We start from the raw sequence: 27,393 nt of genomic DNA, 5'->3' as shown, positions 1-27,393 counted from the left end.
TACAAATAATATGATACAACTAATTAGCAATGGGTTCCCCCAAAAGGGCTTACTTTTAATGAGATCCCTATGTATCCAGGGACATAGGATGAAAGTAGAAGAAATGCTTATTTTACAGTATTCCTCCCATTGAATATTTGTTATTATTACAGTGGTTGTTAGGAAATCTTAGTGGTTTCTGTCTATATCTTTGTTTTTAATGTGCTGCTATCATCTTTATACAAACATAACGTTCTTTCCACTATGGCCTGTCTACTGGAGAACAGCAACAGTATGAGACTGAAGAAGCATTTTATCTATTCTTATTTTGGGTTTTTGTTTGTTTTGGTTTTGGTTTGGGGTTTTTGTTTTTTGGGGCTTTTGTTTTTGAGATAAGCTCTCACTATACAAAGCCTTGATCTCACTATGTAGCTCAGGTTCGCCTCAAACCCCCAGCAACCCTTCTGCCTCAGCCTCCTGAGTTGCTGGTATTACAGCTGTGCAGCACCACACCCAGCTTACTGTTTCAAACTATGAGAAAACTAGAGTAGAATAAGGAAGCAAAATTGGGGCTTTTAACAATTTATGTTTATTACTAAATTATCAATTCTATTTATATACAAAGCACACTATAAACTTGAGATTTGACCAAGAAAAAAAATCATCTTTTACCTTGATTACATTGTCCATTTTCCCCGAATTTTGACTTTCTGTTGATTTTTTTCAATATTAGTTTAGACAACAGGCATCTCCCGTGCAAAAGGAAAAAGATCAAATACAAGCTCTGTGAAAATGACTCCTATCTAGGGTCTTGTTCCTTACTCTCCTTTTCAGAAGAATAATAGTTACAAAGGATATTTTTAAGGTTCTGTTATTGTGCAAAGTAAAACTGGTATTAAAGTGTTGGACTCAATTTTTCTGCATCTCTTGCAAAACCATTAAGAAGACTTTGCAACTTTCTAACTCCTCAGCGAATCAGTGGGCTAAAAATATTCTGAAGTCCTGCTTTACTCTGGCCTCACAAGGGGCTGGGAAAGGACCAAGCTGTTAGTCCCCTGAAGTCTCTCATGTTTCAAGTAACCAAACGGACATCCCATTGTTCGCTCAGTACCCACAGACTACATAAGTGTTTTGAGGTTTTTTTTTTCCTCCCTTACTCATTCAAAAACTTTTGAGCCAGCAATTGAGGCTTTGTATCTACAAAATACATTATGAATTAACACTATACAGTTCTCAGGGCCAACATCCTGAAATGTGTAAACTTGTAGCTAGATTCCTTAAGTGAATACAGCTGTGATTCACCACCCTTTCCCAGCAGTGTTAAGCAGAAGTAGTTTGTAAAAGGTGTATATACTTTGTAGCAATCCAAATAACACTTCAATTGAAGTGAAATGTCAAATTCAGTTAAAAAAAAATGTAACTTACAAGTCCTAAAGGGTTAACTTGGCTTCTCTCTATCCCACCTGATTTCACAGTGCTAGTATTTGTGAGATGACTGTCAGCCTACTCCATTCAACACACCCAGAGACCCAAAGAAGAAAGGAAGGCTTGAGAAGCAGGAATTTAGAGTCCACTTTTGGTGGCCTTCATTTTGAGAGTTAGGCTATTTTTGCCTTTGTTTTCGGCAGGAAAGTGATGCCTGCTTCTGTACCCAGGCATTTGTGATGAGGAAGGCACAGGACCATAGGCACAGCTGTCCAATTTACATTCATAAATGCAGGTGTTGCTCAGACACAAAACAGAGGTCAGCTGAATACTGCTCCTAATTAGCTACCTTTTCTACTAGGATTTTTCTTTGTAAAGATATGCATGCAATTTGGGTTCAACTTAGACACCATTTTTAGATCCCAGCATGCTATCCAGCAAAAAATGGGCTGTCATTATAAAGCATAATTTACAGCACAGTTAATTTTGCATGTTTTTTTTTTAAAAAAACTACAATGTACCTAAGACAAATTCTAGTCTACATGCATTACATACCCTGTTTTCCACATACTTCTCAATATTTAAAGAACAGAATTTAGCCAGAAAAAAAAAAAAACTTGTTATGTATAATTGAGAAGAATTTTTCTAAGATTACATTCACAACTTTAATAATGAGGCCTAATGCCTTTGTTAAACGATACAGGAAAAGAAGTAGCCTTTCGCTATTGCCTTCAAGGGAACACTCTGGGACTTACTACCCCAGTTCTTAGAAGTGGCAGGATGGAGGCTGGTATCTAATTCAATCCATTAGGAAACCCAAGTCCTAAATGAAATGACCACAAAATTCTATCAGTTCACAGAAATGCAGCCACTGTACATGTTTGTCATAATACAATATAATATTGTTGCAGAAATAACACTCTTAAAATTTAAAAAAAAAAGTTAAATGAATCAAGCAAGTGATACAAGTTTATTTCTCAATTTGAAAAAGAGAAAGCATAGTATGGCAGAGCTTTGGAATACATAAATAAGAGTGAAGACTGCGGAGAAGACAGGTATTGTATATACACTAATGGGTTCCTGGGATTAGCCCACAAAGTCACTGGCTAAGTATCAAATCCCTGCAACTCTCGGGTTTCTCAAGAGGTTCAGAGACCTGCCCCAGTTACTCCTGGAAGGAAGTGAAATATAAATGGTCCTCCTCCCACTGTTGATTTTACCTGCTGTAAGTATTCCAAATCCTCATTCTTACCCTGTCTTGCAAGTATCCATTTTTCAAAAATGTATACTGTGGAAGCTTTAAATTTAGTTTGATTTTAAATTTTATAGTGATTTTTTAAAGCTGGACTCCTTTTCCAAATGGTATCTGGTGTATTTCTTTAAAGGCTTACTATAAAGTACAGTCACTTTGTAAAGTGCAACTACATCACCGGGTTGTAACAAATGTATCTTGCTTGATTTTATTTACTACGCACAGCCCATCAAGGTTCAGACCCTTGACCCTTCAGAATTACAAAAATACAAAGAGGCCTGCTCTGTAGCCATCTTCTGAGTTGGAATGTGAAGTATTTTGTTGTGGTAAGTTGGGCTTTGAAGAAGAAAGCTCTGGACCCACTCCTGGGATTGTAACCCCAGTGCTCAGTATTCAAAATGAGGGCCCCAGGGTTTTGAGGATCATTTTAATCCCCCTTTATTAAAACAAAACGTGTCTCCCATGTGTCCTCCTTCCCACCCTCCTCCAGAGCATCACTGGCCTCTCCCAAGGGAAAGTGAACTCGTCTGTCGATCATCCCAAAAGAATTCCAAACAATTTCTTTACTTGCCTCCCTTTTTCAGTGCAGATTATGAGTCTAATTCTTAGAGACTGCTACTAAAATTCTGCCCTGCTGAAATCTGCAGCCTAATTCTTCAGGCATTGTGTTTTTTGGCAGAATGAATGTGACCCAAATGTGCAGGAGATAATTTGATGCAACAGTGGTTCTTGCAACTCGGTGAGGCCATGATTAGCATTTCAGGGCTGCAAATCTTAGATTTAAAAAAAAATACTGTTTGCTTCAAGAAAGGGTAGATTTTGATCTTGTATTATGGAAATGCTTAGCAAAATGTGGACCATTTATGAATTAAAGAAGCTTTATGGATCAATGAAAAATAATCAAGGACTAGCAATTTCAGTACTTGGTGCAAAATGCTATGTATATCAGTTAAGGATTAAGAAGTGTGTGTGTGTGTGTGTGTGTGTGTGTGTGTGTGTGACTGTCACCATGCATTTCATTTCCCATCAGTGGTGGCTAATACTATTCTAAGAGGACAGTATGTATGTCTTTTAAAACAAAACAGAAACTATAACCAGGGCCGTTCCTGTGTTTATCCACCACGCTTCTCACAAGTGCTTGGCTGTGTAAGCAATGCTGGTTTATATAATGGTAATTTCTCCTTTTGTCAAGATCAATCCATTTTAACACAGTGTCAAGAGAGACTTGATGCTTTTCTTGACTAGAGTTTGTGAGTCCAGTTTTGGTAAAAAGCAACAGCAATATTCCCCTCTGGGAACAGGAGTTGAGTGGACTGAAGTTTTCTAGCCATTCTTCTGCAGCTAGCTGCTCGGCTCTCGGTAGACCCCGCCCCGCAACACCCCTCTTTCGTGGGTCCTACACTGTGCCCTCTACTACAGGAAACCAACTTCCCATCAGGACACCAACTGTGGTCACGGTGTCCTCATCAGATTCATTTACCCTCTCAGAATTCAAACACCAAGCCAAGAGGAACTGAAGAACAGGTTACACGTTAGAAGGGGGTCCCTTACTCCAAAAGGTTAAGCATGACAGATAACAGACAGACAAAAGAATGGGGGTACAGCAGGGCCAGGGCGCAGTGTGGGGATAGCGGCTGCAGGCGCATGCGCGCGCGCGGGGTAGGGGGGCGCGCGGCCGCCCTCGGCGCTTACCTTGTTCCTCTTGAAGTAGGCTCGCCGGCAGGCCGCAAAGCATTTCTCGCTGCAGAAGCTTTTCACCTCGCTTCCCATACTCAGGGAATAGCGCTTGATTCCCACTTTCTGGCACCAGGCACACATTATTTGTACATTTGACACATCATCTTCTATAACAAAAGTATAAGAAAAATGTTCATATCAGAAGCAAACATCCCTTCAAACTTAGACACACCCTGCACCTGCTAGACCTCCTAGGTGTGATTCATTTCCAGGCCTCACCCATCTTCTGGCCAGCTAGGATGGCCAGCTCTTGCAGCAGTGAGAAGGGGGGCTAACGTTTCCTAAAGACATTTCGCTTTCAAACCAGAGCAAGATTGCAGAGCTACAAGAGTTCCTAGGACTTCTAACCTAGTCTCCATCTGCCTACTTCAACCAGCCCCTGCAATAAAGTGATCAAGCTTGTAAAATGAATGACCCATTTTTTATAAAGGTCTTACTGGAGGTCTACCAGATCCGTGTTGGGTGAGACAATTTGTAGAGTGATAACCTACAAAAGCAAGGCCCTTGCTTGAACTTCAACGGTCGAGCCAGATTCTACCATAGTGTGTTCCCTATTACTGTTAAATGATATGGGCTGTTGTTTACTCTTGAAATATGATGATTCTCAAACCATGTGTTTAGTCAAAGACAGGAAAGTGGTGAGTGGCCAGATTCTGGCAATGGGAAGACACAGGCCTGGCTCACTAAGCAGTTTCCTACGCGGCAGCTTTCCAGAGCTGCTGTCCACAGGGAGCTTCAGGCCTGCTAACATTCTGCATGTGATGTGGTCCATGGTCCCTGGGTGGAGGGATGTGAGTGGTGGTGTCAGGTCATTCTCAGCTGGACTGATGGGATGCTCTGAGTGATTTCAGGTAGGATGTGAATATTTCTATTATTCAAATTGCTGCACTTCTTTTCTTTTGTACGAGAAGAAAGCAAATTTAACTTGCACAGTGAGCCAATATCACAACCATTATTGATTTAAAAAAAGAAAAGCTTTTAAAGACAGTTAATATAGACTAAATCATAGCGAAGGTGGGAAGAAATTATGACAAAAACTGGGATGGCTGCAGGGCATGGCAGTGGCATGCCTGTAATCCTAGCACTGTGGGAGCCTGAGGCAGAAGGCTGAGCCCAGCCTGGGCAACTTAACAAGGACCCTGTCTCAAAATAAAAAACAAAACAACCAAACAGGGAAGGAGGTGTAGCTCAGCTCATTGTGAAAGCCCTGGAGTTCACTTACCAGTAAGGGGTAAAGGGGAAGCTGGGAGTATGGGATGGGATTGGGATGGCAATGTTCAAGTGGAAAACTCTGGCCTTCTTTGGGGGGAATAAAAGGAGATTTTTTTGTGTGGTATTGGGGATGGAACCTAGGGGCACTCTACCACTATGCTATGTCTTAGCCCAATTTCATTTTCTTTTGTTTTATTTTAGAGACAGGGTCTCACTAAGGTACCCAGGTAGCATTCAAACTTGTTATACTCCTGCCTCAGTCTCCCAAATGCTAGAATTACAGGTGTGTGCCCCTGCATCCACCTGAAAGGAACTTTAAAAACCTAAGAAATATTTTCTTGCTGTCTTGTAGGGGCTTCTACTGTCTCTCGAGTATTCTCTGTCCTCACAGCTGTGTGTGTGTGCATGTGTGTGGGGGTGTGTGGGTGTGTGTGTGTGTGTGCCTGGTTGCACTATTAGCCATAACTCTTCTTCTTCTATGAAACTGGATTTTTGTGTTTGCTTTGGGTTTTGTTTTTTGTACTAACCCCGACTCATGCTCCAGACATGAATGGTAATCACAAAAGTCCCAACAATCTCTGGTATAGTGTTGTCTGATTTCTGAATAAAATCCCCCAAAGACTAATTGCTAAGCAAGGTCTGGTCCATGAGTTGTTGACATATTCATGGTTCATAGAGTCTGTCATGCAATCATTCCATTTCCAGGGAAAAGATTTGGTTTGAGGCAGTGTGGTCATCAGCCTGCAAAATTAGAAGCAAACTAATTTGTAATGCAGTGATATGGCTTCTTTCCCCTTGAGTCTCATCACGCAGAACTACGTGCAGCACTTTATGTACCTTAGTGGAATAAATATTGTCATTTTAATGACCTTTTCTATTTCACAAATTATAAACTGTGATCTATTGTTAATTATCAAATGAGATGGTATAAAAAATATTTTTATATTAATCAAACATTTTTGATAACATAACTTCCTTTATATGAAGTCATAATTTGAATGAAAATAATTACTGCATGCAGCAATTTGTTCTCTTGAAGAAAAGCTTTTATTTATATTTTATATGATTTCTACTACAGCATGGTATTACATGCTGGTATGATATTACATGGTAGGAAAAATTAATAAAGCTCTACAATTTAAAGTAAGGCAGAATTTTCTTAGAAGTAACATTTCAAGAGTAATGCTCAATCATCAATTAACTGCCACTAATAGTTTCTATTTTTCCCAATCAATTAAGTGCTTTCATGTCTTAAATTCCTGAAAAAGAAGATAATTCAGCAGAACACTCTCACAAAGGATCTACTGGCAATAACCTTGATTCTGGTGACAACTGTAAGGAAAAACATTTTTTATGTTTTTCCTTACACATGTCATTTCCTAAAGGAGGAAATCATTTGGCCTCACAGTTTAATGAGGAGACCAATTTCCCAAGGATCCATTTGGGAACATCCATTGGGTTCCTCTCATAGCTTCTTCCTTAAATAGTCTAGATTGAGAAATAAAGCATCAGATTTGATTTTAAAGTCCTAGGTCTTCAACTCTAATGAACTAAAAGTGAGAGAAAAAGGGTAGAAGGCAACATTATTAGAAGGCCGTGCTTAGCCAGCCCCTGGGCCTGGCCTGGAGGAGGGTACTTGGGGCCCAAAGGCAGCGCCAGGGTCTTTCTCCTGCTTTACTCCATCATCCAGACAGGCCCACTTGTCATTTCCTAAAGAGAGGGAAGGATGCATTCTTACCATAGACCTAACAAATAAACAAAATGTAGAATTTTAAAACATATTAGCTTCATAAGTCATTCTTTCTGCAAAGCAACAGTGTGGAAAGATGAGATGAAAGAATTGTGCACTTTTGTATCTGACAGTTGGAAAACTCTTAGAATTGTCATTAGCATCTGTCTTGTTAAATAAATCAGTGTTCCCACCCATTTTTCATAAAATTCTGTTTTATAAAGGTGAATACCTTGGAAAACTTCCACCAAATTTCTCCTTTTTGTCTTCTAATTTGTTAACAGCTAATGATCCCAAAATGGTTATTCCAAAAATGTAAGAAAACATTTTCAGATAGGTCAGATATTCTAGTCTTGTAAGTCATTGATATTAACATTATTCTTAAGAAACTAGAAAAGAACTGTGATTATCTGAATTAGTTTTGTCAACTAAAATACAGTTCAAATTCTGCCACCAGATATGACATTGTGCCCCATCTTAGTATGACTATACCTCTAAAAAAGTGAACTTTTTTTTGGTAAACAATTACAGCCAAAAAAATTGATTCATTCCAATTATGTCTTTTTTTTCAACCTGAAACATTCATGCTTTACACTGGCAAAATAGAAAGCCCCAGCATTTAGTTTGTCTAACTTGATCTGCTTTAAATATTTTTATTTTTAAAAATTCCTTCAAACTAGAGATAACCTAATTTCCCATCTCTTATCTAGGCTAAAGGTCTGTGCCGTCAGAGACTTGATATTACCTTGAAAAAGAGTCACAGAGCAGATTTTTATAATTGCATTATCAGAGCCACTAGACTGGTATTCTTCATAATGAACAACACAAGAGCAAATACAGAATGTTTACAGCATTAAATCACATTCCCAGAGTGAACAGTTTGTATGACACAATAAAATCTTCATATGATGTTGTATAAATATGCATCAGTCAAAATATGCATGTTTCAATTAATCATGAAAAATTCGTACCACCTCTTTAGGATTTAATTAAGCAGAATGTTTAGGACATTTTCTTTCCAATCTAATGTTCAAAGAGCTATAGAACACTTTTCTACTTTACATTCCAGAAGGAAAAGTTTAGGTTAATCACTCTAAGATGAAATCAAACTGTATTTATTTATTATAGTGCACAGAAGTATGAGATCAAGCATTTCTGGGATGCCTTGCTGAAACTGTATCAGAACTTGCCTTCTCTGGTGACTTTGAAGAATAAAGATTCTTCATTGGTTGGTGAATTTCTTGAGGTATTTGAATTGCAGCTATAAACATACCTACTATTTACTTGACCAGAGGCCAGAGAAAGTCAGAAGGACTTTAATAGACACCAAGGAGTTAAACTCTAATTTTAATTGTAACTTTCATGCGAGTCCAATAATAAGGAAAAAGTCTGTGAGTATTTTCTGGTGATATTTATCTCTTCCAGCAGTTCCTACAATGCACACATCCAGTGATTCATTTTAAGGGAATTAAATTTAAGGCAAATTACAAAGCAGTCGGAGGAGACTTCGATGTATTCTCCACATGAACACATGAAATGAAAGTATGACCTGGGCGGCACTCTGTCAAATCTATTTGTTGGAGCAACTAAATTTAAAAGCAGAATAAAGGGCCTACGAGTGTAGCCCAGTGGCAGAGTGCTCACCCAGTATGTGCAAGGTGCTGGATCCAATTCCCTGCACTACAGAAAATTTAAATAAATAATTGTTAAAAATAGAATAAAGACATGGCTTGGAAGGCAGGCAAGAAACTGGGGTTATAGTTTGCCTTCTCTGTAGTTCTTCTGCAAAAAAAGAAATTCCTGTTTGGAATAATCCAATTCCAAATACTTCAAGACACTACAAATTAAAAGTCTCTAAGATTCCTCCAGGAGTTTCTGTACACAATTCTCTGTGTTCTAAAAGTGAACAGAAAAAGACAGCGGGGGAAAATTGGGCCACTGAATCGAAAGGCAAATACTCATAGCTAGCCGTTACTCAGTACTTAGTAAGTGCCAAGCACAGTAAATTTTAGCATCATCCAACATCGCTTAATCTTAATGACACCCATCAACAACCACTCTACAGTGGGGAAAGTGAGTTGCAGGTTAACTGGCTCCAACTCATGCAGCAGTCACATAGATGAGACCAGGTTGTCTGATTCTGAGCCCACTCCTTTTCTAAGCATATGAGATTACACACCATCCACACAGACTTTCTTCCACAAAGAGGACGAAGAGCTGTCACAGATTCTGATACCCACAAAGCACACTGCTCGGTGACATGCCAGTAGGCAAAGAAAACAAAATAAAAAAGGTCAAAACATCTTTGAGGAGACAGTTGAAGTGTTACTCACTATTTACTGACAGATTTTTTAAAAAATAAGTGAAAGACCCACGGTGGAAGCCTTCACTTCTCCATGACTGTGAGACATGGATCTGCTGCAAACAGTTCATCTGACCTAGGACCAGCAAGTGCTACTTAAATACCAAACAATTACACAGAATCGGTAATACCTGATCTCAAGAAGCAGTCTAACCACAGACTGGCAATTCACTTGCCAGCCTTCTCTTTTTTAAGGAAGAGGAATCTCAGTAGGCCGCAGATAAGATTAACTTTCCATGTGGGTGAAGTAGGGGACCACCTACATCAGTAGCTTCAAGGGTGCAATAAGAATATCCTACCTTCAAACAATTATCCCTCAGCTGCCAAGACTGAATTGTGCCATTAGGGGATCATTTCTTTGAATAAATGTTTCTGATTTCCTGATAAAATACAAATTTACCAGAAGCAAGGAGGTCAATGCATATTTGAAAGTAATGGCTTTTATTTTAGAATGAGTAGTTCTTTCTGAAGGCCAAGTTCTTGCGGAGAATGGGAGAAGTGCTGAGATAGGGCTCCAGCGAGAAAGGTGGAGGGGCATGGGAAGCCTTTGGTCACTATTCCCCACAGCCAGGGCATGCTGAGGGCAGCCAAATGAAGATAGAGTGGACAGAAAAAAGATCCCATGCAGCCCCATGTTAACCACCCTCACAGTGTCTTTTCAGTATGAATATAAAGCACAGCAGGTGTGGAAAAACGGCTTATTGCTAGGGATTGCTAGGAAAGAAAAGCAACAGGCAGATCCACGTATGCCAGTCTCAAGGGGGTGATTTTTTAAAGCAAATGAGGTAGCAGATGTGTACTGCTTTGCAAATCTAAGTCGCTACTACTCGAAAGGCAGAGAGATGGAGACAGAGACACTGAATGTACTGTACTAGTACTGCCCATTCTGGTTTGGCGATGTGGGCAAGTTGCTCAAGGATTATCAACGCCCACCCTAACTATAGATATCATGAAGCTCAAACTGGAGAAAGTAGCACTTTCTTTATGTAAATGAGGCTTCCTTAGAATTACTGGCAATTTCAGCTGCAAGCAAAGGACAAGCGTCAGCTGTACACAGCCTGGCAAGGCCTGGTAACCGGGCACCAGTCTCTTCAACCATACCTCTCCACTGTCCTTGAATATAAGAAACAACCTGATCCTAGTTAAATTTCACTCAGATTAAGAGCGAAACCATTTGAAGTAATAAAAGCCTTACAGTTCTTTTTTAAAAAATTACTTAACTTAGGGGGCTGGGGATATAGCTCAGTGGCGCAAGCCCCTGCCTCGCAAGGGCGAAGTCGTGAGTTCAATTCCCAGTACCGAAAAAACAAACAAACAAATAAAAATTACTTAACTTGAATTAATAGTTGACAAGATGTTACCAAATATATCACTGTACTGCCAGATATTCTGTAATTAATAGATGGGAACTCTTTGTAACTATTACATTAACAATCCACACAGGGGTGGATCTTCCTAAGGGTCTGTCCAGCTTGCTCTTTAACAAGTATCAAAATAACAACTAAAAATGTCTGCCTCCTTGGTAACAGAATAACCAAAAATCCCTAAGTAGTGGGGTCTGAATTAATAATATTTTGTTGAACATATTTCATATTAAAAGGGTTATATGCAATTAAATGATAGAAGTCCTTACAACCATACGAATCTTTGTAGTACCTAAAATATCCCTAATTTTCTTTTGAAAGTAGATTTTAAGTCATTTTAAAAATTTAAATAGTACACACACCTCTGAATAGTACTTAACCCCAAAATAAAATCTAATCTCTATACATAAACTAAAATTTCATTCCAATAAGACAGAGAAATAAACACAAATTATTTAAAAGTGACAGAATTGGGCCAAGAATATAGCTCAGTGGCAAAAATGCCTGCCTGGCAAGCACAAGGTGCTGAGTTCAATTCCAAGTACCAAAAAAAAAAAGTGACAGAATTTTAAAATTAAATTTCAGTTTTCTATTTGAACTTTTCTAGTCAACTTAAAATTATTTACATATGTATTCTATGTAGAGCTAGCTAAATGAGTAAACAGATCAGATGTGATTCCAGAAATAAATATTTATGTGCAGTTTCCTTTGTTAGGTAACCAGGCAAGGATGCTAGGGTGAACAGGACACGGCCCTGCTCATGAGCTAAAAGAAAGGTGTGTGGCTCCAGGTGTGACAGAGACAGGGCAATGGGAAAAGCTGCGGGAGCTGCTGGAGATGGTGGAGAGAGTACAGCATTTGAATTGAGTCTTGAAAGTCTGGAGGTGGAAGAAATTCAAGAAAAGGAGAGAAAGGACAGAGGAAACTACAAAAAGCAAGAGCCAGGGAGTGACAGACAGGCAGGAGGTGGGCAGAATCCTGAAGACACCCAGCCAGCCAAGAATGAGTGAAAGGAAAAGCCGGAGACCTGTGCTAATGGGACCAAAGTAGTGGCACTTTGCTGGGGAGACGGAGGAGGTTCACCTTTATTCCACAGGTGACAAGAAGCTCCTGAATGTTTCTAGGGAGAACATGACAGGATCAGAGATGTGTTGAATATTACTCCAGCAGGGTGAATCAGCATTCAAAACACTGTAATCTGCTTCCGTATCTAAAAGCCCCGGAACCAGTGTGAGAGCAGGGTCTGTGCTTCATTCACCTTCGCGAGTTCAGTGCCCTGCACACGGCGGTGTTTGGACCATGCTGAAGGAACTAGCAAGCAGACAGACGAACGCAGAGGGGAGGGGATGAAGTCCTGAACCTACCGTGGAAACGAAGAGGACAGATTTAACAGCGAAACTAAAACAATGACCAAAACAGAGGGATGGAACTGACCCAGAAATAATCTGAATTATAGAGACTTCATCTTCCTGTGTTTCTAGTCAAAGCAGACCAAAGAAAAGTCAAGAGTTCCTTGTGCAGATTGACTCTGGAATCAAATTCAAACAAAATGAAGTTGCTTTCCATCCAGTGTCCCTTTGCACTTATTTTCACAGCACTCAAACCAGGAAGGAAAATAAAAGGAGACCATGAAGTCACAAATAGTATCGGTTGAGCATCCCTAATCTGAAAATATGAAATCCAAATGCTGCAAAAAATAACACTTCCTGAGGGCCAGCATGACACCACAAATGAAAGTGCCCTGAGAGGCCCCAGTCAAAACACAGGTGAACTAAAATTACTGTGTAAAATTACATTTAGGCTGTAAGGTGCATACCAAGCACAAATAAACTTTATCTTCAGGCTTGGGTCCCAGGCCCATGATATCTTATCATGCATATGTAAATATCCCAGAATATGAAAACATTATGAAATAGTTTTTGGTCCAAGAATTCCTGGTAAGGGATATTGAATCTGCATTGCTCTCTCGACTACTATTCTGAACTTGGATTTTTTTTTTTTTTATTGGTGGTATACTTTTGAGATACAGAACAATTATATTCCTACTGGGAGACAGGTACATTTACATATTGTATCTCAATAATTTACTTCCCTTCTCCTCCCTGCTCTCTCCCCCTGCACACAACAGAACCCCTTTCCTCCTCCACAAAGTCTAGGCACTAAGGCTCTGGCTCCCTGACATTAATTTGAATATCTCACCATAATTGCTCTTGTTTGCCAGTGACTGGGCTTCTTCTTGTGGCCTCTGTTTCTCAGTATTTGCTGCAGAGTCTTTCTGACTCAGAAATTTAAATAGGAAAGGGAAAAGGTAGAACTTCAAAGTGAAGAAAACCCAGAGTCCTTTACGGACCATTTCCCAAAGCACATTCCACAAAACACCAATCTTCAGGAGATGAGTATCTAACTAGCTGTTGTGTGTATATGTTGTTTTTTTTTTTAAAGAAAGACTTCTGTGGTTAAAAACATATGGAAAAGACAAGACTAAAAAAGTTAAGCAACAATTTGGTTCTAGCAGTGTGTAATTATGAATCTTTAAGAAGGAGAAAGAGTGTGCAAATTTCACAACTGTTCACAGAAAATTTCCCAGACTGAACCTCTTAGAAGGAAGCCTCCTGGGGTGTGCTGCTCCACTGCCCTACATTAGCACTGAGGCAGACGCCCTTCCATGTGGGTCACTGGTTATTAGGGAGGTTCTCCTCTATTGCCCAAAACTGGATCCTCAATTGCCAGGAGTCTCCTTTGTCTGCATTTGGCAGAAAGACAGCCTGATGGCCAATGCTGGACACACTGACCAACACCTACTGGTTCACCAGTCTAACCAAAGGGAACCATGGTCACAAAGTCCCATGGTGTCTGCTCCATGGACCAAATACAGAGCACTTATTTCACAGGCAGTAAGAGAGAAAATGGCAGAACACAGTAAGGCAAAGAAAAGTAATACTTCTCTTAAAAGATGGAACAATTAATATTCACTGGGCGACTACCATAGACAAAGAGCTAAGATAAATCTTGTCCTCCATCCCTGAGCCTTGGATCTGATCCTCACGCCAATCTAAGATGCTTGGGACAGCGGTGCCACAATCACGGTTATTTTTCTCTACTGAACTTCTCTCCCCTACATGGCTGAATCCCACTGAGCACCTCGTCCACAAATGCACATGATTAGGACAGGGAAGCAAGTGAAAAGGTGTACCAGCAAGTCCTTTGCTGCTAGAAAAGCTATTCTGAGCTCCTGTCCCACCTCGAGAGACACTATCTCCAAAGAAATACAAATGGCAGCGTACTAGCACTGAAGGGTCAAACTGCTTTATATAGGATCAGAACAAGAAAAATGTTAAAAGCACCAAATGAGCTGTTAACCATTGTTAACAAGATAATTTACCTAATTAGCTCATGAGCTGCTATGTCCAACTGCCTCCCAGACAGCATGTGAAGTCCAAAGCTACACACATACACCCCTTCTCATAACCAGCCCCCCTTACCACGTGTCCCACCTCAGCACCTGATCCTGCCACCCACCCACTTACCTTTGGCAGAAATGTGGCATTTTTCCTGCCTCTTTCCTCTCTCTCACTTCCCATATTCTGAATAATCACCAGGACTTCCTAAACATTCTTTATAATATGCCCATTCATTCAGTCAATCATCCAATAAATATTTACCAACTCAACTTATGTGCCAGGCACTGTTCCAGAACTGTGCTCTCATGAAGTTTATTATTCTCCATCCCAGTGAAGCCACCAATTTCTGTTGCTCACACTGCAGGTAACCTCCTAGTGCACTCCTGGTCAGTCTATTCACTTCATTTTGCATTCAGGGAAAACTAAACATAAATTCTAAACATAAATCTGATCACTAGTCTCACTGCTCAAAACCCTTTATTGGCATCCATTACCCTCCAAAAACAAATGTCTCCAAAAAAATGTTTCTATGATCTCCTCGGCATGGTCTCCATGGCTCCCGTAACCAGACCAGTCTCTCATCCTGTCTGCACTCTGGGCGCTAGCTTCTTGCATTTCCTTGAGCCTCTTACCTTCTTACTCTGAGCTTTATAGATGCTGCTTCCTCACCCACCCATCCCTGTTATGGCTTGAAATCTAGATGTCTCCCCACCCTCACCCCAAAGCTTCATGTGGTTACAGGTGGAGCTTTTCAGAGGTGGCTGGATTTAGGGTATGTGATGCTGGGATTAAGCATGTGACGCTGGTAGCAAGAGTGTGTTACTACTAAATGGGTCCACTGATTGGTTTGGCATAGCTCTGGGAGTGGATGATGGAAAGCCCGCCCTGGTTGTGAATGCTACCAGCACTACGGGTTTGTAACCCGGACAGAATATAAGGGAAAGAAAGAGGGCTGGTGTGTTCGCTTGTCGTTTGTTGCTTACTGTTTCACTACCTCACTGCTTGCTGCCTTCTGTTTTACCATCCTCTGCCTGCTACAGACGGTTTTTCCTTTGTGATGCCCCTCTGCCACACCACACTGCCAGCCAGTTATGAACTGAAACCTCTACAAACTGAGCTATAATAAACCTTTCCTCCTCTAACCTTGTGTGTCAGGTATTTTGTCATTGTAATGAGAAAAGTAACAAAGACAATCCCCAAATCCCTTTCTACTTTATCTTAAACCTCATCCTAGGAAGATCTTCCCTGACTCCAAACCTGATTAGATCCCACACAGTCTGAACTTAATAACCCTCGGACTATGCTGAGTTGTTTCAGGTTTTGTTTTTGTTTAATGCCTGCCTCCACCACTGGACTAGAAGCCAGGTAAGAAAAGAACCATGTCTATTCCATTCACCAGAATGAAATGTCTGACCCGGGCATCACTCTAAGGAAAAGGAAAAGCAGAATTCCTACTGCTTTTGGATGGGTGGCTGGCTACTCAGGGCGGCACAGAAGAACGAACATAGGGCATGAACTTTGGTAATCACTCAGAACAAAGTTGCCTTAGAGAGAAACACCATCCAGAACAGAATGGGATAATTATTTCCACTCTCCTTGGCCAAGTCCACAAACTAAATCTTCTGAATTTAACAGTAACTTTGAGAAGTCAGCACTGGGAATGTCCCTAGAATAACAAGAAATCTCAGAAACACAGCCACTCTCTGACATGCAAGGGAAGACACAGCTGACATTAGCTTCTTGGTGGCCTGAGGCAGGTTATCCTGAAAGTAGTATCCTAGCAAGGTCATAGCACCCAAAAGAGTTTAGATAATGCCAAGAGAAGTTTCAGGCTGTCTCCAGAATCACAGAGGTTTGTGACTTGTAATCCAGGATTACATGGTGCTCTCACTTCAAAAGTAAATTCTGGCCTTGCTTCGACCATGAATGCAAGTGACCTTGAGAAGGTCACTTAGCCTCTGCAGACCTCATTTTACTCAATGTACATCAAACCAGGTGCAGCCCTAGCTTCCTTTTAAATAAAATGCTAGGATTCTAACTTTCTGAAAATAATAAGATTCACTTAATAGAGCACAGATAAAGACTATTCCTTTTCCTTTCCTCTTGTTCTCGAATCCTTGACTTAATTTATTCATTTTTTCTGCTCTGTGTGGCCACTACTGTTGCTCTTACCTTTACCAAAAGAAGTTTAGGAAATTCTTCGGATGATGGGATAATTTTAGAAATGACCCTTTCTGAGCACTGCAATATTTGCACTGCCAAGAATCTGGTACTCTCTTTTTACTCTTTTATTGTATATTTATGCTGAACTTTAAAGGGAAAAGATAAATATTCATAAGATTCTAACTTTTGGAATTCTGTTCCCTTAACTTCTGGTCTTTCTGTATGGACTTCCACACACATGATATTTTTATCCTAAGTGTCCCAGAAAACAGAATCTGAGACAAAGGCTTGTATGCAGGTGGCTTTTAAGCACGTGATGCCAGGAAGTAGGAGTGAGGGACACGAACCTCTGGAGGAGAAAGAGCCTGAAGAAGGATGGTATTAATTTGAGGGAGGTTAGCGTTCAGTCACCCAGGTAATTCTTTGGAGTTTATTAAATACATTTCATAATTACCTACCCAGGAGACAAAGAAGGAAGAAGTCTTCATCAGCACCTATTCCCCACTGATCTAACGTGTTAATTCCCCTACACTTCAGTTTGCACATGTACCAGTGACAGCCAAAAGAGCCACATGGTGTGCCACATCAGTAAAGTCCCACAGCAAGGAGCTACACACATTCACCACAGGAATGAGACATGGCCCTTTCCAAATGCGCATCCCCATGCTGGTCAAAACACTACCTGGAGTAAGAGATGTAACTGCCATCATTCTAGAGCAGTACTGACAGTTTCAGCTCAATAATTAGCTGTCACTTGTTGTATGCATCATAAGTGTTTAGCAACACTCCTGAACTCCATCCACTGGATACCAGTAACTCCTACTTTCACTGTGACAACCCAAATGATAACCAGAATGTTTCCAGATACCATTGCCAATGTTCTCAGGGGAAAGGGGGAGTACACATTTACCCCTTGATAAGAAACATGGCTACAGAAATATGTACTCTGCCTTTGTCACTCATCCCGTATCTTAATCTCTCTCCACTTTGCTTCATACCAAAAGCGACTATCAAGTGGACTACCATCAGGGATATTTATGCCTTATGCCTATAACTTAATTTTAGGTTCCACCATGATTTGCTTGTATTTAGCTAGATGATAATTCCTAAGTAATAAGGAATGTTGAGATTTTAAATATTCTACTTGATTTGAGGTAGCTATGAACAGACTAGATATAAGATAAACATGTTAAAATTACATTTTAGGACTTAGTTGCTTAAATTATAGGGAGTTAAACAAATTTTAACTATGGAGATCCAGTTCTCTACGTTAAGGAGTTTTAACATTCTTTAAGACAAGAATCTTTTTGCAGGGGGCTGGGGATTTAGCTCAGTGGCACAGCGCCTGCCCGGCAAGCATGAGGTCATGAGTTCAATTCCCAGTACTGGAAAAAAACCAAAAAAAAAAAAAATCTTTTTCCAAAACAGGGACCAGCTCTCCTTAATTTACGCATAAATGACATACACATGATTTCACAACCCACTTCAAGGCCCACACTCATCCACCTAAGCCTATCTGAGGAACCTCTAGGAGCCCATGTTAACTATGAACATTTGGGTTGCTTCCAGTTTCTAGTTCTTATGAATAAATGGTAGAAAATATTATCCTATGTCTTTGGCTTCTAAACACATTTGGTTTGAGTACATATGCAACATGCAATTATCAGATATTAGGATATATGTATATTTAGCATGAATAGGTACTTCTGACCACCTTTCAAGACTGTTTGGATTAGTTTATATTCTCATCGGCTACATAAGAACTCCAGTTGCGGGGCTGGGGATTTAGCTCAGCGGCAAAAAGCGCCTGCCTTGCATGCGCAAGGCCGTGAGTTCGGTTCCCGGTACCGGAGAAAAATCAAAAAAAAAAAAAAGAACTCCAGTTGCTTCATATCCTCCTCAACACTTGGTTTGTCTTTTTCATTTTAGCCATTCTAATGTGTATGAGCTGTTTTATCTCAGTATGATTTTAAGTTTTATGCTCCTAGTGACTAGTAAGATTGAACAACTTTTAACATGTTTTTTTAACTGCTAGAGCATTTTCCTTGGTAAAGTGCTTTTTTTACACTATTTTACTCATTTTCCTATTGGGCAGTTTTCTTTTTCTTTTTTCTTTATAAAAGTTCTTGATATATTTTTAAATGAATCTTTTGTTGGGACACGCATTATAAACATTGTCCCCATTCAGTAATTTTCCTCTTTACACTTTTGCAAGATTTCTTTATGCAACAGAAATCCTTCATTTCAATAGCATCTAATCAACTTTTTTCTTTAATATAAGTGTTTTTGTGCATGATTTTTAAAAGTATTGGCTGTGCTGAGTGCACACACCCAGCACTTGGGAGGCTGAGGCAGGAAGACTGCTGACAGTTCAAGGCCAGCTTGGGCCACTTAAGTGAATTCAAGGCTAGCCTGCACTATATAGTAAGACCTTGTCTCCAAAAAAGCCCAAAAGTAAAATAAAATAAAATAAAATAAAAAACTATTGGCCAATTCAAATCATGAAAACATTTTAGGCTCTCTTTCAGAAGCTCTATATTTTAATTTATCACACATCAGTAACAGCAATCCATCAAGAACTGATTTTTCTGGAATGATGTGAGGTAGAATATTAACATTTTTCCCATAAGCACATTGATTAAAAAGATTTTCCTTTCCTCATGGTTCTACAGAGTCATCTTTGCTGTTCTCTACTAAACATTTGTGCCCTCCAAAATTCGTGTGTGAAAGCCCTAATCCCTGGTGTGACGGTGTTGGAAATGAGCTTTGGGGAAGGTTGGATGAGGTTATGCAGGTGGGGCTCTCGTGACTGGCTTAGTGGACTTACAGTAAGAGGCAGCAGGCAGTTTGTGCTCTGTCAAACACATGATGACATAGCAAGACAGAAGTCATCTACAACCCAAAGGGAAAGCCCTCACAACAAATTAAGCCTGCTGGGTTCCTTTAAGAAGATGGTATGAAGTTTTACTTTTTCTGTAAATGTAGCTAAATACATTGACTGAATTTTATAATTTTGCCCAAGCCAACCTGTATTCCTAGAAAAAAAATATAAATCATTTATGATTTATTCTTTTTGCATATATCACTGACTTCGGTTTGTTCAGGATTTTTACAACAATGTCCATGATGAACAATGACACCGAATCATTTAACGAACTCAACTCTATTAAATTATCATTTCCTTTAAATTACTTCCTTTGGCATGTAATGTAATCAAACTCATTCCTAAATAATAAAATGTGTGAAAGTGTTTCTTCTTTTTCAATTCTCTAGGAGAGCTTCTCTTAAGTTTAGTTTTATTTTTTCTTTGAAATATAGATTTACTATTGAAGCCATTTAGGTCTAAAGTATTCTTTGTAGAAATGATTTAATCATTTGATTTCTTTAGTGGACATAGGACTACTTAGGTTTTCTATTTCTTCTTGTCCCTGATTTGGTAAGTTGGATTAAATATAAAGTGACTTCTCTTTTGCAGAAAATTTAGATATTACTTCCAGTGATCACTACTTCTGTGTAAGTGATTAAGCTTAATAACATATGGATAACATAGTCTTTTTACTTACTCAAATTACATACTTTCTAGTACTTTTTAAAAATATCTATTATTTCAACAGTCATTAGAAGTTGCCCAAGTGGCATAAATCTTTGATCAGACTTTTGACTGCTGTATATGCACACATAAGGAAGTATGCTTTAAATCTGTTCAATGAACAAGTATGTATAAATGCATATTAAAATATGTCTTTTCAAATAACAAAATCATGTAAGAAATTAACCACACAAGCTACAAAATCAAGATTTTAGAAATGTAGGGAAATTACAGCTTGCCTAAGCTAACTATATCACTTTGCAGACAAAGAAACTAAGTATCAGAGAGGCTCGGTGACTTATCTAAGAATACATGAGCAACAAATGGCAGAGTTGGCATTAACAACATTCACAGGTCTCCTGGTTATTCCTCTGAAGTTAAAGTATACATTCCTTCTAGAATTAACAATGATCACGCACATTAAAGTTTGCCTTACATTTTTCAAAAAACTTTTGATTATATAGAGATAAAACAGGACTTATTTCATAATAGCTAACATTTTTAGGTTTAATTTTGGTTCTTTTATCACATTTAATTTTAAATAATTATCTTCTGGCCTACAGCATGTTTTTAGGTACCATTTCTCCACATACATATAAGGAGAAATGGTACCTTATATATATAATATATAAATTTATTTTTGCTTTATTAATATTTATAAATTATATATAAATGCTACCTGGTATATATATAGATATATAGATATATACATATTGATGATCTGCCTAGAAATTTCCTGTTGCCCTATTTTAACAACCATTGTATTCCTACCATACACTCTGCAAATGCACATGAGATTATATCAGACATTCCAAAGTCAAACTGGAATAATACTTTGATTGTATGCCAACTATACTGTAAGCTGTTGGTAGTCAGGGATGGTGGTACATGTTTGTACTGCTAGTATAATTTAAGGAGCTCAGTAAATACTTAATGGACTGAAAAACTGACTGTGTTTTAGATAAGCCAGTGGTTATGAAAAGGGAAACATAATGTGTAGGTTCAAGTATTAACTCTGCCATTTATTACCTATATGATCTTAGGCAAGCTGCTTCATTGCTCTGTGTCTCAGTTTCCTTATCTGCAAGACAGGGTTAATAACAGTATCCTCATGAAGCTGCTATGAAAATTAAATAATGACCTAGTAACAATGCCTAGTCCATAATGATAGTTGAAAAATTATTAAGCATGCTGAGACTATTCCATGTTATTCACTATTCCTATTCCTGTCATTCAAATTCCTCCTATCCCTATCCTAAGTGACTTGGAAAACTGAGAGTTCAGTGAACCTCCTTTTCTTTTTTTTTTCTCTTTTTCTTTTTATGAGAAATGTATGTAGTATACAAAAGTAAGTCATCCAAATCCCATTAATGCTAAGTAATTTTATTTAATAATCATATTTTAAGAGTTGGACGAATAAACACCAAAGCAATTTTGATTAAATCCTGTTTTCTCAATGGCTATTTGGAATACATCATTCACATGCAAGCCCCAAGAATATTGAATAACAGATAAAATAAATAATGACCATAATGCAAACCACATTCTGATTCGTACTTTCCTGCAAGAAACAACTCCATGTACGAATTATAAGAGCCAAAAAGTAACATGCTTATTAACTGGGGGTCACTCAGCGACACACACAGGCTTAGCAGATCATGTGGGTGTTTCCATATTCTCAGTTAAGCTAATGGTTCCTTGGAGCCCAGTTCTTATAACCTCTTAGGAATTTCAGGATTTGCCTGAAAAAATATATCAGATTTCCATGACTATGCTGGAACATAAATTGGGAAAGCTCACTGAATGCAAACCATCCTGGGGGACAGGAAATGGTCGTTGTTTTCAAAGAAAGGCAAGATATTTCTGCACAGAGGAAATCAAGATAATCTTAGGAAACTGGCCTCATCTTCATTCACACAAACCTGAGCATGCTGTGTGGAAGAACCCAACTTCTACCCCACCCTTGGGAACATAGTGGGTAATGTGAATAAGGGCACTTTATCACCTGAAGTAGAAGCTATTTTATTCAAAGCTGCCACATAAATGCATTGTTCCATCTTTTTTTTCACATTTCATTTCATTTTAAAGTATGCAGGGATTTACAGGGATTCTGGACTCAGAATAGGCAAGTTTTAATCCTCTGGGAAAACCTGTCAAAAGATTCCAATCTACAATGTGATTTCCTAGATACACAGTATTTCCTGCAGCCGTGAAGCTCACACTACAAAAATTTGCTTTATCTTTCCTTATAAACAAAAATAATTATACCAATAGGCATTTTTTTTAATTCTCTGGAGTAAGCTGACGCATGCCTGCAATCCAGCACTCAGGAGGCTGAGGCAGGAGGATGGCTCAAGTGCAAGGCCAGCCCTGGTTACAAAGCGAGACTCTGTCTAAATAAAACCAAATAAATAAATAAATAAATTCTTGGGAGCAAAATGTTATCATGTAGCAAGCCTAAGACTAGAAGAAAAATCTCCTGCTTTAGGTGCCAGCTGTGTCACAGTTTGTCCCTGATCCCTTTGACCAAAGGTTGACAAGGTATAGAGACCTAAGCCTGCCCAAACTCTGTAGAAGTCTGAGGTCCAGTCAGTAAAGCCAAGCGCTACCATACCTGTAAAGCAGTAAAGACCATTAGAAAGTCTTTGTAAAAAAAATTTTATCCAAAAATGCACTCTGGGCTTTCCTTCAGTTATCAAACCTGGGGGAAGTGAGGCAGGGACACATGCTTTCCTGGAGACTCACTGTAGCACAATTCCTGCCACCCACGCCAAAGCCCTTCCTGGGTACAACCCTTTTTAAATGAAGTCCCAAAGGGATTGAGAGCACATCAAAGTCTCTACCATGAGAAATACAGCAAAGCGACAATTAACTTGAGTAATGTTTTCAAAACTCTTGCTGATTTTTTTTTGCCACTCCAGGTTATGTTCATAACATGATTTTTTTAATTAGCGAAGAAAGAGGTTTTCATATTTGTTCAAACTAAGAGCATGAAGGCATGTTTGCATAAAAAGATAGAGGTGGTTAATGCTTTTTACTATTTTCTAATATTCTTATACCAGATTTTTAAATGACTGCTCTACAGCCCCATTCTGCTCACTTCCTAGAGTCTGCAGAGAAGTCTGTAATTATTATTTAAGGATTGTGGTGGTGATTCCCTTCACTGCACGGGGGAAAAAAAAGAAAGCAAAATCAGAGCTATTATCCTGTGTTTATAACAAGTCTATTACCATAGTAACGCCTGTGATGTCACAAACGGTACACCAGGGGCCAGAGGCTCTTTCTGAGAGGGGAAGGGCAGGTTAGCCTTGGAAGATGGACACAAACATGTGAGGCCATAGCAAGGTCAATACTGTGATGATCATCAAAAGACAACAAGCTCTCCTTCTCCAGAGGAAAGGGGGACAGGGCCAGAAGAACAGTTCCCCGAGCCCAGAAGTAAGCTACGCCCACTCCTCTTTACGCAGCTGTGCAATAGGAATGGAAATCCAAGCAAATGTGGTGTCACTGTGTTCCCAATCACAAGTATTCCACAGGGCCCACTGGCTGCCAAAACATGGACTGGGCCCAGTGGTGAGTCTGCCCGAGCACATGAAACACTGCTGGGAACCAGCGTCTGGCCAGATAGTACACTCTGGTACCCCAAAAGAGAAGTGACTGCCTCATATTGGCAAACCCTTGAAAACCCAGCTAGGATATTACCCTTACTAGGCCATCAGGCCCATAGACCGACAGAGTCTCAGACTTAGAGAAGCCTCCCCAAAAGATGTGGACTTTCAAAATAGCCTTTTGAAGGAAGAAACTATATATCCTGTCACTGGGATGTCCAGAAGCAGTACATGAAAAAGCATTATTATTCTGAGATGGTCTAGTGAAATTTTGTTGAACAGGCTGAAAAAGCAACTTGTATTAAAAAGAATATTCATTGAACTAGGAGCCAGAAGACCTAGTAATAGTCTTGGCTTAAGTGGTTAGAAGCCACAGGACCTTAAGAAAGCTACGTAACTTGTTTGAGTTTCAATTCTTTATTTAATGTATCTGACATAGTATTCCTCAAAGTTACTGTAAATACAAAATTAAATAAAATAAAGAACATGGGTGAGTTTCACAAACTATAAAGAATGTAATGCAAACCTAAGGCATTCTTATTAGTATTTTCACATAGCAAGTTTATAGTACAACAGGAATAATTTGAACTCTAACAGTTATCCAGAGGATTCATATCATCCTCATCTTCCTTACTTGAAAGGTGGATACCTATAATCTATTCAGGGGCTTTAGCAGTGGTTCATTATCCTCTAGCCATTGGATCCTTATTAGTTCTCTTCAGGAATGCACATTAACCTACATATGACTCAAATACTGACAGGGAGTGTACCTCAATTTGATTATCTTGAACAAAATTCTGGTACAAGTTTTAGCAAAGGAAGAGTTGAAATGATTAACTGAACAGAAGCTTTTGAACCACATATGGACTTGACTTATCCACGGATAATTAACAACAATGGAATCTTCACTTTACTATCAAGAAAACTGTGGCCAAGATCAGGTAGGTTGTGACTAATGCAGACAAAATATTAACATCTTCTCAGTGAGCCATTTGTCTTACGTTTGTGCAATAAAATTTCAATATGTCATTTATTCATCAAATACTAGTGTTCCAGAGTTCACGACATATCCTGAAAACCAGTAAAAAAAAAAAAAAAAATCCACTATTTTCCCTGCTGTTTCTGTTTGTTCCCTCTTTACAATATTACATAGAACACCTTGCCAAGTCCATAGTCTGAAACTCAATTCGTCTTCCTGTTATCATAAGACTTGGCTTATTTTACCCTAGCACAAGCATTAGCATACTAGGATCCCAAGGCAAAACCCTGCCCACTGCCTTTTTTGTCAATAAAATTATATTGGAATAGAGCCACACCCATTAGCTTATATATTATGTATGACTGCCTTCCTACACCAATAGCAGCATCCTGTAGCTGTGATAAAACAAGCTCCTAGAAAGCAGAGAACCTTCCTGTGTCTCTGTGTTGTCATCTAGAACCCTCAAGATGGACAGAATGAAGGGCAGAGCAGATACAGAAAATTAAACACATCCTTCCCTACTTTTTGTTTTCCACAGATGAGCGCCTTGGAGTTCCATGGAAGACAGCATAAAACCACTGGTGTTTGGTTACTCTGGCTTCTAATTCCTCAGCGTTCCTATGTCTAAGACTTCCAAGACTCAATTTTTGGCCTCTGGCCCTTCGCATATTTATTTCCTGATCTGATGTGGAATTAGAGTTAAATAGGAGCTGTGTGCTTGAATTCCACGTGGCAGGCTCAGCAGGAAACTCCAGGGCAGGTTTTTTTTGGCGTGGCGAACTCATGTTAGCCTCAACTATGTTAATTTCTAAAGCTGTTTGCTTTGCTCAAATAAGCTTAGAGACAAATTTGCATTCAGATGCACACCTTTTTATGCACAAACTGTGCATGATAACTCTAGGGCAGAATAAGGATTGAAAAAAAAAGGTATGGTGTTCGCTAAATGGCTTTTGTGTGTCAGGCACTACGCTAGGTGTTTTACATAGATTTTCTCATCTCGACATGACTCTGTAAGGAGCACTGTGACTGCTATTTTACGGATGGGGAGTGAAAGGACAGCAGATGTAACTTGTCCGTGTTCACACAGCTGCCTAGTGGACACCTAGATCTGAACCCGATCTTTATCAATCCGGAGCTCATTTTCTTGTCACTTAACCATATACCTCATTGATACCCTCATCATTATCACCCTTCACCTAAGCCACAGAACACACATTGAAACATGAACTCAACATTTACAAAGTAAGTCATCTTTCCCCCTCAGTTGGCTATCTAAATAAAATGTGCCTTTGGTGCTTGAGATATAAATCTGTGTCCTGCTCTCTCACAAAGCAATCGTGAAAGGAAAGTAGGGAATCTTATGAAGGTAAACTTTGTATAATATACCAATTATATTAGTAATTAGTAGACAAACACAATTACAAGTAACAGGTAAGTGGATTTTGATGACCTATCTAAGAATCTCAACTTACTGCTAACATGTAGAAGACCAACCTGAGAATGTGGCCATAAACATGAAGAGAAATGTGAGCAATGCTTAGAATACAATATAAATGCATCTATAATATAAGCCTAGGAACTTCACCTACAATTTCTTTACAGTTTATGGAAACATAACCAAATACCTATCTTCCCTAATAAAAACACAGGCATTAACTTTAATATATTACAATAACCACTGCTATTGTAACTCAGCATTTATCATTGTTAGCATCTATACACAGAAAAATAACCAGCGTCGCAAGTAAGCATTCTAGCATAATTCCAACACTTTACAGCAAGGCAGGTAAAATATTATCTAACTTCTTGCTGTATGTGAAACGTATCTGTAGCTGGGCTTGCTATATCATAATGCTCAGCCCACTGCTATCTAGTTCTAAAACACTGCCATGTGACTTTCTGAAAATATAAAAGCACTGGTTACATTTTCACCCAAGTGAAATTCAGACCTCTAATATTTTAAGCTCTGAAAGACAGCTTTCCAGGAACTAGAAAGAACTCTATGGAGATGATGCATAATCTACCTTGTTTCTTGAATGGGTTTGAAGAAAGGTATGTTGAAGACCATGTCTATCACCTATCCTTTCACAAAACTACCCTTTCTGCAGAAATCCCAAGAGACCTGGCACTGCTTATGTACCACCCAGTTCAACCAGTTACTTTTTTTCTTACATCTTCTTTTTAAAAGACTATTTAATCCTTTTCTTAATTGGTGACTTCAGAGAAGCTGGTGGGAGAAAAAGTTTGCAGTCAATTAAAAGTTTATAGACTAAGAGTAGTAGATAAGAGAATTTTCCTACTATAGCAATAATACTTTAAATAATACATGTGCTAGTTTGTAATTGCTAAATTGTGGAAGCAACCCAAATGTCCATCCACCGAGGATTGGATAAGAAAATTGTGGTACTTTTATATAATGGAATATTATTCAGCTACGAAGAAAGACAAACTCAAGGCCTTTATAGGTAAATGGTCACAACTAGAGACGAAACTCCTAAGTGAAATAAATCAGACCTGCATGTGCAAGCACCACATTGTTTCACTAGGGTAAAACCTGAAAGAGTTAATTTAAACTAGGAGGTATGATAGACAT

General features: G+C 39.0%; 1 protein-coding gene across 1 annotated transcript in view; it reads right to left on the bottom strand.

The window, feature by feature from the left end:
• The window catches only part of Sobp (sine oculis binding protein homolog), a gene marked incomplete at its 5' end in the record, with an annotated part of 153,542 nt that overhangs the window by 111,225 nt on the left and 14,924 nt on the right, over positions 1-27,393 (bottom strand). Inside the window, 1 exon segment of the mRNA XM_013510791.1 lies at positions 4,349-4,500. Coding sequence (XP_013366245.1) covers positions 4,349-4,500 — 152 coding nt within the window.

This window comes from Chinchilla lanigera, unplaced genomic scaffold (assembly GCF_000276665.1).
Source record: "Chinchilla lanigera isolate Chin_1 unplaced genomic scaffold, ChiLan1.0 scaffold00010, whole genome shotgun sequence".
Lineage (NCBI taxonomy): Eukaryota > Metazoa > Chordata > Mammalia > Rodentia > Chinchillidae > Chinchilla > Chinchilla lanigera.
Note: the sequence above shows the minus strand (reverse complement) of the source record. Positions and strands in the feature narration are given on the sequence as shown.